Source organism: Anser anser, assembly GCF_964211835.1.
Source record: "Anser anser genome assembly, chromosome: Z".
In the NCBI taxonomy this organism is placed as follows: Eukaryota; Metazoa; Chordata; class Aves; order Anseriformes; family Anatidae; genus Anser; species Anser anser.
This window is the reverse complement of record NC_139723.1, coordinates 38,508,389-38,520,376: the sequence shown is the minus strand read 5'-3', so window position 1 is coordinate 38,520,376 and position 11,988 is coordinate 38,508,389. Positions and strand designations below refer to the sequence as shown.

General features: G+C 38.0%; 1 protein-coding gene across 36 annotated transcripts in view; it reads right to left on the bottom strand.

Annotated features, from left to right (window-relative positions):
* Nucleotides 1-1,207: 1,207 nt before the first annotated feature.
* Nucleotides 1,208-11,988, bottom strand: part of CDC42SE2 (CDC42 small effector 2) — a 76,093-nt gene continuing 65,312 nt past the window's right edge. For all 36 annotated transcript variants that reach the window (XM_083816116.1, XM_083816099.1, XM_083816100.1 and 33 more), the window contains 3 exons: nt 8,255-8,356; nt 3,586-3,703; nt 1,208-3,162 (listed from right to left, as the gene is read on the bottom strand). In XM_083816116.1, coding sequence (XP_083672242.1) covers nt 3,605-3,703; nt 8,255-8,356 — 201 coding nt within the window. In that variant the 3' untranslated portion in view covers nt 1,208-3,162; nt 3,586-3,604. The remainder of the gene's footprint in view (nt 3,163-3,585; nt 3,704-8,254; nt 8,357-11,988) is intronic.

Here is an 11,988-nt window from a genome sequence, read left to right as displayed (position 1 = left end):
TAAAAAGTAGACTTCAAATATCAATGGATTAATTGCCTTCCCCCTCATTTCTCCACCCCCCAACCCCCAAGGCAAGAGACCAGGAGCACTGAAATCAGGATAACGGTGCTGCAATGATGCATGTATTGTACTTGGTAAGAATGTGTCACCTTGTAGACAAGATTTCTGAATCTAAGAGTTGATTTTTTGAGGGGTGGTGTGGTGTTTGCTTGGGAGTTTTTGGTTGTTTTGAGTGGGGTTATCACAACACTGCAGAGTACAGTGCTTGTTGGGCCCAGGACTATGTTCAGAGACTTGGCTGCTAATGCAGCATCTTCTCATTTAAAAAACACAAAAGGGATGAGCAGACTCATACAACTGCTTCAGTCAGCTCAACAGAGCAAGGCCTAAGTGTGCACAGGCCGGCTCCCTTAAGAGGACACATTAAAAACACCTACTTTTCAAGACAAACCTTTGTAGGCAGTACTAGGCCTTAAAACTCTAAGCTTTTAGTAACCATAAATATTGAAAAACTAAAAAGAGAACTTTCTAGTTGATCATTATCTCATGGTTTTATCTTTATCTTTCTTTCATCCCCTTCAGAACTATCTTCTTTTTTTTCATCAATTGGCAATTTCAAAAAACTTGCCATGATGTAGATAATTCAGTATCAGTCTTCAAAAATAACTTAGCATGAAATTTAAAGCAATAAATTAGTGCTTAAGGAATTAACTTTAAGGTTGTCAAATATAAAAAGTGAATGTATTGAAACAAATACAGAGTAGACAATACTGTGCCTTGCTGGCATACTTAATGCAGAAGTGCATGTTATCATGATCAGGTGTATAATTAGTCTTCTGCTGATCACTACAGTAAAATAATCTGTGTCACAATGGAGAAAAACACATACCACTTGCAGTTAAAAGGCAAGAAATCCTGTTTATGAAGGCTTCCAATTTACTTCTTATTGGGAAACCTCTGAGATCCTTGAAGACAACTTTGGTGTACACATTTAATCAATGAAACACAACTACTAATAAAATTATGGTTTAGTCCACTTGGCAACAATAGGGTCAAGTGACATGAAAAAAACCTCAGCCCTGTAAATTACTTATTACTCATACTACCAAGTTACTTTTCAGAGAATTTTCACCACAAATTTGTCTGTAGGCTGCAGTTGTTTTCCTAATGCAAATGTAACTTATGAAAAAGAAAAGGGTAGGCCACCAACCGAAAGAAAACATTTATTGAATCAAAGTCAATACTTTCCTTTTAATATCTACAAGCCAACACTGAACTGACTTTATTCAAGAATGAACACAATGTACAAAAAAAGTATGTCTGTTATAAAAATATGTCAATTTCTTTTTTCTGGCTATTGAGCTGAAAACATTTTAACAAGTGCAAGATCGTTTTGGCAAGCAAATTTAAGCTGCTGTTACCAATGGCAAAATTCAAATTATTTTCTGATCATGGTATATTTAAGACTTACCGATAAAGTGGCATTGGAAACGCTGACCCCTAAAAAAATCACTGTGTTGCCGTGTTGCCATGCACCCAGACAACTGAACACCTTCATCATGTGTCGTTATGAATCAGTACCTTCATCAGTGAAGACTAACCTGCTTATCTGGAGCTATTCAACCAGGTAATTGACAGCTACCACAAAAATACAACTCGGGGAAGGCGAACTACCTCCAAGGCCCTGTATTTGGTGTGGTGTTTGTGAACTGAGAGAAGAGTATGTAGGTTCATACATGTTTAAATCAATCTGACAGCTGTTGCAATGTGAAATCAGAAAAAGTATGGAAAAAGAATAAAGAATAATTTATGACAGCAACCTATATGAACACATGGGTGTTTATGTATAAAAATGGATCTCACTAGGCTCAGTTATGCCTTGTTAGGATGATTTTTTCGCATAAAAATGTAACTCAACCAGGACTGAAATCATTGACTTGTTTCAAACCACCAACAAGGAGAAAAAAGACCATCTACAGAGATAATCTGAAAACAGTGCAATATTAAAATACAATTTTCACAACGTGTGAAAGAAACATGCTTTGGAACCTGAGCAAAAGGCTTTTTACCAACTTAGTAAAAAGTCACCCTGTATGTTGTTTTCACTGGCATCTGTTCTGCCAGATTAGTATGTTGCTCTTAGCAACTTCCATGGCCCCTAAATATTTAGTACACAGAAACTGCCAACTACTTAGAGAGGTCTACTAAACTTTTCAGCTAACATTGCAGGCAGTCTGACATGCTGCTACTGGAAATGACCATACAGCCTAAAATTAAGAAAAACTGTAAAAAGAAAAAGAAGCAGCCAAACATGTTGCTTTTTTTTTTTTTTTTTAAATAGACTAAAGCGCTTCCACAACACTTAGATACGGTACTACACTGGTTTACAGCCTCGAGGTCAGTTCTTTCAAAATAAATATACTGAACATTTACAACAAATGCCTTATGATTGCAAGCTCTCTCTTTATTATTTCAAGACCAGTTGGATAAAAACTAAAATAAAGACATAACTCTGAAGCAGCTAAGTTACACGTCCTTTTTCAGAAACAGGCATTACTTGGTGCCACAGCAAAATTTTTCACCAGCAACAGTATCATCAGTCCGCAGTAAGCGATTTTTTTTTCTGGCACCAAACGGGCCACCATACAAAGCAACCTCACAAAGCATGCGGTCATCTACTCTGCTGATTTTGTATGAAATAATCATTTGTGCTTGCAGGTCCAAGACCTTTCAAAAATGGATATGAACAATGGGCGACTAAAAACATTAATGAAAACTCACTCATTTCTAAATTATGTGAGTGGAGAGAAGACTTAAAAGAATAAAGAGCAACAAAATGCTGTGCATTAGTATTTGTGAGAGATGAGGGAAGCTAAGGTTGGTACTTTCATTTGCCTTAAAACAAACAAGCAAAACCTAAAAATAATCCTAAACAGCTCTATGTCCATGGTACTGGTAGAGGCCAATGTGTGCATGCCACCGAAAGGCACGGTCGGACCAATCTGAAAAATGGCATCATCAGAGCAGAACAGCAACTTTTCACTGGAGTAATCACAAAGGGTGAACAATAAGCCATCAATTCTCTCTTGTCATGAACACAGAAAGCAGTCACCAAGGCAAAAGAGGGGACACAGGAAAGAAGATACAGGAACTCACATAAACCTGGAACACAGAAAACAAATTAAACTGAGTTTTGAACATTTTGAGCAACCATTTTCTTACCATAACATTACTCTTCATTGATTTAACACCACACATATTATGACTAACTAAATGGAAAAATTGTTGCAAAATATGGTACTCTAACCATGTTACAAAATACTTCTGTAATCTGCTATACAGCTAACTTTACTTGCAAAGATTTGTAGGCTTAAGAACAGACTGATGCATTCAGGACAATCTTTTGTTCATTACATAAAGAAAAATTAACATATTTACATGATATCGATCTTTTAATAACAAGTGCATTTTAAAATTATGCATCATATGGAACACAGCTATTTATAGGGAGCTAATTATGATATGTGGAAAGATCCTTCCTTACTAATCTAAAACAATGTCTAAAAAGTAGAGTGGAATACTTACTGGAAATATATCCCCAAGGCTATCCTGCCTTTGTATCTACAAGCTGCATCTGAACGTTTGCAGACATGCCACCTCCGTAGCCTCCCTTGGACTGCATTTGGTTCTGAATTGAGCTCACCTGGAAACAGAAGGGAAAGTGGGGCAAAGAAAACAAGAAAGTCAGTTAGAAGTGAACTATGTATGGTGTCGTCTTGCTTCCAATTTTCTTTTTGGTTTGGTTTTCAAGTTTTACCATTAAAGCTACATTACTTTTGCATGAGGACATATGCAGCGTAGGCTTGCTGGAATTTTCAGTTCTGCAGGCAGCTCAGCAGGAGAGATGGAAGAACTGGTGCTGATGCAGACGTTTTTCCTCTCTCCCAAAGAAAACTGGCTGATTCAGGCTTTCACTGAGCCACTTGATTACTCAAGAAAATTCATCAAATCTCGTACTGGTGTCCAACTCCATCTGACAAGCTGTAATTTAGCTTGTTATATGGAAAACATTCTTTGCCAAGTATGATAAACCAGTGAAGTTAGCACCATTACATTTAAAATATAATAGAAAATTTAAAAAATATATGGATAATATCTGCAGTACACAGCTAACCTCAGATAACTTTCTAAACCAAACAGGAGCTTTTGGTGTGTGGAAAATGTATCTATTTATGTTAAAGCATGTCCCACTTTATTTAATTGATATTATTCCTTTAACTGGCAGGGCATTCATTTTCTTAAAATCATACTGAGTCTACCAATTTCTCTGAAAACAGCTTATTTTAAGGCATTTTTAGCCTGATGCCAGTAGATAGATTAGATCATCCTTCTCCCCCCGGCATGTGCACATCTCTCCATAGGTTTCATTACTTTTATCAACAAAAAGAAAGAGAATCCATAGACCTTTCCTGCTTGTGTTGCACAAGTCAAAATAATCTTCTCCTCATGCCTGCAGGAAGAAAACTCCAACCTTAAAGGCTTGGCCTTTTTCTGTCTGCACCCCGAGCATAAAAAACAAGTACACAACGAGCGCAAGGTAAAATATGCATTTAAGGCTACATCTTCTGAAACTGAACTTTCAGCAAGAAACCTGTGTCTTCAGGGCACCACTTACAATTACTTCATGTATGCTCCATCACAGAGACCTCAAAGCATCACTAGAAAGCTGAATTAAAACAGCACTGGAGAAACCTGTCTAAGTAGCATGCATGATATTTTCCCCATCTACAAAGGGGAAAGAACCATATTCTTTTCCACAGCAAAGCAAAACATATGCACACATACAGACTGAAGCAGCATAATTCCTTCCTGTTTGCTGTTTCTCAAATTAACATGAAAAAAAGCCTATTTTGGCATCTTTGTCTTCAACAGCATAGCATATTGCAGTGCTTACCAAAAGATCTGAGTTTTTTTTAATGCACTTAAGCAGCACACTACTTTCTACCCTGGTGCTTTCCCCAAGTAAGTGATGCAGCTGCAGCGAAACAATACTATGTTCAAATTTTTCTTCAGGGCTAAGTGTTCAGAGGTAATGCTCTAGTGGGTCTGATGCCAGTGACTACAAACTCTGTAAGGAAGTGTGGAGGAAGAGCACAACCACATTCATAGGGTGGTGTTTGAAAACATTCACATTTCACCAAGCTGGTCGTCGTCTTCACTATGCATGTCATGTTAGCCATTGGAACACAAAAGGAATTTGAATGTAACCTTTTTTTTCTTTCAGAAAATATCTAATTTACACGTTAATGTATTCCCCAAAACAATTTAAGGACTGAATCCATTTGATCTGAACAAGCCCTACTGCCTCTACTGAAACAAGTAGAAATGTCACCCTCTGGGACACGTCAGCTTCCAGCCTGACAATTTGCCTATACCACTTCAAAACTTTAGAGAAAAGGCTATCAATACAAACTCCAAGGCTAAGGTGTAAGTTTTATGAGTGCTTTTTCTAAAGGTTAGAAAAGTCACTCTGGTATTTGATCACACATATAGGTGTTTTTGCTAGTGGATAAGGAACTATCAATCTAAAATACAGAGGCTGTTGCACCTATGGGAAATGGACTCCAGCAAATTTTAGTTTCACTGCATGAACAGCTCAGTGGCTATTTTGTATTAAAAACTATATATATGTATGTATTTACATATAATATAAAAAATGTATATATATATATATATTTCTCTCTCATATGAGACATATATAGTGTTAAAAACTGACCAAAATGCAGATCTAAATGATGGGCTTACAAGGTGGTACTCTTTCTGAAGCACCCTCCTTTTGAGGCAGTCTGAGCTACTGCCTTTTCTTTTTTTTTTTTCCACAAAGACATTATTGCTTCCCTTTGACGACATACAACAGCATGGTTCTTTTCCCTCTTATGTCTAATTTAGATAGGATAAGGATTCAAAGGTTTTGGAAGGGGAAGCGGATTGCACCAATTAAGTATCATACAATCTGCCGTACTGCTTATCTATCTCATTAATCTCTTTCCTTCCTTTTTTTCCCCCTCCCTTTTAGAACAAGGAAATAGCACAGATGGTCCTTGAGAAAAAAGACAAGGAAAAACTACAAAAAGGAAGGAATACATGAAATCAAAGGCTAAATTGAGGAGCATGAAGACAGAAAAATAAAGTGGGAGACTGCCATGTAATACAAAGGTTAAAAAAGAAGTAAGAAAGTGGTGGAAATGGAGAAGTAAGAGTTCACATTTGACAAGGGAGCAAAGCTCTCAACAGAGAAGGCAAAAAAATTAAGTATTTCAGTAATTAGGTCACTGCTGTACTCAGAAGCATAAATCAAGTACCAACACTGGTGAAAAGAGGCACCGACCAGACAGTGAATGAAGAACCAAATTTATATGGGAAAAAGCTAATGAAGTTGCAAGAGGTCCTCCTAAGGTATTCAGAACAGAGATGGCACAAAGAGGCTCGCAAAGAAGTATAATTTCCATACTGTAAAGTTAAGCAGCAGAAAAAATGGAAACACTGCCATGACCTTGGAGTTTACACTGTGAAGAATGAACAAGGAAACTGTATGTAATATTACCACAGCAATTTACCAAAGAAGAGGCAAGAAAATAGACAATGTTAAAAAACTAGAGATTTGTACTTCTACAGATTATTTTTTGCATACGGTCTCTTTCTATCTGGGATCAGAAACTACCACTGTGGTCACTGATGCAGCACATTATCCAAACTGAAAAAAAAATGAGAGAGATATCCAGTTATGAGTGTTCAAAATGAAAAATTCCATGTAGAGACAGTAATGATTAAATGCTATCTGGAGATGAACTAAATATTATGCAAGGCAAAGGTGAGGGCAAGCAGGGGGAAAGACTGAGGTGAAAGAGTGAAGCTTCAGGCAATCACCACAAACCTCCCAAGAGACAGTTCAGCTGTGAGAATGAGAGAGGTTCTCACAGGGGAGACAGCAAACATCTACAAAATAAAAAGCCATGCTTTAAAATAAAAAGACAAAGAAAAACTGATCACTTGCTTATTTCAATTCACAGTGGTTTTAAATATTAATATAGTTTACTGCATTAAATAATTAGCTTTAATTGAATTTTGTCAAATTGAAGCTGTGTTAGTCCATTCAACTTTCATACAGATGTTTTCGTACAAATTACGTCTAAACCATTACCTTGTTTCAGGGAAAACCTAGCGTATTTCTTGTCATTTCCCAGCTTTGCATTTCCCCAACAGCTACCAAGCTGTATATATATATATATATATTTTTTTTTTTTTCTGAACTCAATAAGCTGCAAAATAGTTGAAACTACAAGTGACCTCACTTGCCTACATTAAAAGTGACTTTCCTCTACAGCTCTGTTCTCCATTCTGACATCTCTGGCAGAAGTCGTTCTTCCCCTTTGCTAACATCCACCAACTGATAACAAGTTTTTCCTTTATAGGGGATTAATAAAGTCAAGAAGTATTTTTATTCAGTATCTAAATACCACCCTTTTCTCAGATTACAATTGTTGGCCTTACAAATAGATTGGTGTTTCACATAAAATACAGTTGAACTAGACATCTATCCTCATAAGCCTATTTTCAGTATCTGTCTTAGTCTCTGTTTCTCACTTTCAGAGAGAAAAAAACTTATTGCTCCTATCATCTACAGGAAGCCACAAACCCTGCTTGTGACATCATCACTTGCTCTGGAAATAATTCTGAGTGCAAATAGGGTTACAGAATATAGAAAACCTCAGCAAGGCGGCACAAAAGTATTTCTATGTACCATAAACCAAGGTAAACTATAATTTCACATAAACCATGTTTAAAATATTTAAAAACATTTAAGAAATCTAGTCTGAGTTATAAGACACATTTAAAATATTGTTTTCTCTGATGTACTCTAATGTATGTCAAAATATAGCTCTGTATTAGTTCACACGTGCCATCAGAACAAATTTTTTAAAGGTATTCTACATACAGCCTTCACAATTTATACAACATGCGCTATATATTGTCAATAACCACAGGAATGTCTTATATGGGTTTCCGTAACCTGGAATGCAAGTAGCTAAGGTTTGGAATTAAGACACTGGCAGGTTATTCTACAGTTTTACACTGCAGAGCCCCAGTCTTGTAACTCAGTGGAGAATCAGTCTTTTTTGTGTTAGTTATACAATATATATTCACAATGAGCCTGTACCCTAAAATGAAATATTCTTCATCCACAGATGCTTACCGAATTCATTCCACTGAATAGGTCTCCTGATCCTACGTGAGCTGTGTGAACAAAGTTCGTTGGCTCCCCGATCATGCTTCGGTCAATGCGCCGTCGTCTTTTCTGGAAGGAAGGTAAAGAAGCCAATCATTTAAAAGGCAAGAACAGTATGTTATAAATATATATATAATATATATATTATATATATATACACACATATATATATAAATGTTGAAGTTGACTATCGTTAGGATATTTCATATGCTGTAAGGTTATTTTCATAAAATCACAAAGCAGAATCCAAATTCCTGGGTTAACCAAGACACTGGTAATGCAGTCCTTTGTTTTTACTCAGATGATCTACAGCAGATTAGACCCTCACTGATACCTCTCCTAAACATTTAGGTCAACAAAATATTTGTAAATAACCTAAACCGATTCTACTGTTTATTAACCAACATTTCATACTGCAGCCTCTGACTATATTTGTATTTAAAACCATGTTGTGATACATCAAATTTGATGTTTAGTCATTCAAAATGAGAATTAATGATCAAAGAGCACTGAGTAGATGAAGCAGCTAACTTGCATAATTTCTGAGCTGCATGCCATGGGAACTTATGTCAGGGTTTCTAATACACTTCATGGGGATGTCCAGAACAATGCCTTGATCAGGGTTAGTCACAGCCGTATCCTGAATGAACCCCGTACACTCAGATAACTTCACTCTGCGTGGCTGTGGAGTGTGAGCTGTAGGAGTGTAGTGTGACAGTGAGGCGGGATGCCAGATCGCACCCTAAAGGTACGCTGATTCCAGTGCTGTGAGGCTGAAAGCAAGAAGAGCTGTAACCTCTGCCTCCCCTTTCTCAGAGTCACAGCTGCAACTTTTTAATGTAATAATACGCAAGTAAGAAGTTAGAAGCAGTAAGGACTTCCTCTAATTAAACCTGTTTTGGATGTCTGCCTCCAGCTGAATATAGTATCTAAAGAAAAGAAAAAGAAAAAAAAAGAAGAACACAAAAGCCTGTCCTCATTTCTTACGCCACAACCAGCAAGATTAAGCAGAGCAAACCATGCAGCATGCAGCCGCCCCATGCCTATATCCTGTATTTAAAAAAAACAAAAACAAAAAGCCACAAAGCACAAAACGAGTATTTCCATTTGAGGTATGTTGAACAAAATACAGTGCAATAGCTAAGAAACTGCTTAAGCCCAATTAAAAGCTTCCCATTCCTTTAAAGTCCATTCAGCCTCATTTTAAAGGGATGTCCACTCCTAACCTGCAGTTGGATCCTACGACCATCCAAACCCAAGACATGAAGGTGCATGCCTTATGAGTGGGCTAGCTGCTAGTGAAATGCACCTACAGATTAAATCTCCATGAATCAGAGCCCACAGTTATGAGCCAGCAAGCACAAAACACTTTTAATCCTTTCCTGCACTTTTTCCCTACTACTGAAAACAAGTGTTAGGAGGTTTCAGGGTACCTGAAGGGTATTGTATTAAGGGCCACGGGGTGTGCAGAGAACAAAACGTAAAACACTCCCATAAAAATAGCAAAACAAAACAACCTGTTCTATGCCAAAACTGTTGGTGAATTTTCTACTCCCAAGGAATTTGAAAAGACCAACCAAATAAAATAATCCTAACTATTAAAACATTTTCATGCAGTTTAAGGGCTTTCAAGGGGAAAGCGGTTACAGAAATCGATTGAGATGTCCCAGGTACAGAAAACATTGGTATTATTTCACAGAGCCATAAACAGCCACAACAGAATCTATCACAATGCCCCACCACCAACCGTGTCCCGTGTGTTAGTATTTCAGTCTGGAAACCAAACTCACGGACACATACAGCACACTACTTCTTAAATAACGCATGACATGAGCTTGTAAAAGTATGCGTGACTACCTTGGTGGGGAGAGATCTCACACCAGGCTTATATTTTCACTGGATGAGAACTGCTGATCTAACACCATCAGGGTTAGGAGCATCCCCACCAGGTGTAATGGGTAAACGGTGTTAGTTGCGAATTGCTGGATCGTGGCACATTGGTATTCTGACACAGAAAGCGTCTCTCAAGCCCCACATGCACTCCACCAGTTAGAACACTCAATGTTACTTCAGGTCTATAGCAGGTGCCCGCCTTCAGCTTTAAAAAACAAACAAAACCAGAAAGCCAGAGTCACAGTCATTTGCATGTCGAAACAGTATATCCAGGATTTCTTGGTTTTAGCAGTTTTGAAATGCTGGGCTCTGAGGCAGACCAAACAAGAACAAATCTCAGAAGCTTTTGAATTTTTTTTTTGTTTTGTTTTGGGTGTGTGGTGAACAAACAAAACCCTTTCTTTGGGCAACTCATTTTCCCTTTTTACTTGTTGCAAAGCATACAGGCATTCCAGTAACATTAAGGAGTGCTGGATCGTGTGAATGGCTTTAAATGATTCTGCATTAATCTCCAGCTAGTGAACCAGTAACCAGTAGTTGAAGTGAACTGCCATCAAACCCTGATTCTTAAGCAAGTTTCTTATCAGAGGCCATCAGCCACCAGTTACACCCTGGCATATGCCCACTGATGAGATCTCCTTGAAGCAATGGAACAATATTTAAATGCTCTGCTCCATTCAGACCATGAAGCAGTTCACTCTAAAAGCAAATAAAATGGTGTGTTTTTTTTTGTTTTTTTTTTTTTTCCTGCAGGAGCACTCAGTTTGCATGTATAGTAATGTTTGAACTTGGATCATGAACATACTTTTGAAGCAACTTTGCCGGTCCAAATTTACCATGCTTCAATTTTAATCTCTGCGTGATCCTGGCATGCATAAATTGCACTTCATTTGCGTGGAGCTGAACTGGAATCCCAGCTGAGGCACTCCAACTGCTAATGGACATCTCAGTCAGAGAACAGGCAAGCCGGTCTAAAGCAGACCCCAAAAGGCATCTCATGTTTGTCTTGGTTCCTCAACACCGTTTTGCTTTACAACACTGCTCCTGTTGAGCGCAGTTTCTGTAGACACGGCCTCAGTACTGAATCAACTGGTGAGCAGAGGAGAAGGGACATGGGTAGCACTGTTAAAAGTCACCACTTTTCAAAGGACCTAACACAGGAGACAGGAGTAGGGAAGCATCCTTGGAAAGGTTACGTGACTCTGACAGAGGACACCATGAAGACTAGCTTTGCCTGGATTTTACCGTGGAGTCGTATCTTCTGGGGCCCTGCACCTGTAAGAATACATGTAGTACCACTCCTTGGACACACAGATTGATTCCCCAGTAAATTCAGTATATTTAATCTGAAAGGAGCTGAGAGACAGCACATTCATCTTTCACTTAAATGAATAGCACGATTATGCTCTCTTCCCTCCGTGTACTATTTATGCCTATTCTGTGCTTGTTTCTAGTGCAAGTCATCTGCCTCAGCTGATAAAGTGCAGCCAAAACAAATTCCACTCATCCGTGCCCCAAACTCCATACAGCAAAATACCGTAAATCATTAACGTTCATATACACACACACACCACTAATCATTTTAATAATGAGATCTGACTGACTATAAAACTCTTCTATAAAACAACTGTGGATGTGTACAACGTTAGCGCAAAGGACTTCATCGTCTGTGCCATATTCACACCATCTAAAAGCTTGTTTTAAAATAATATGTTTCTGACCTAACATGCACGTGTGCTAACTCTGACAACCTAGCTGCAACAACACCCTATTTCCTGTTCCTGTGTTTCCTGCGGATGGATGTTTTC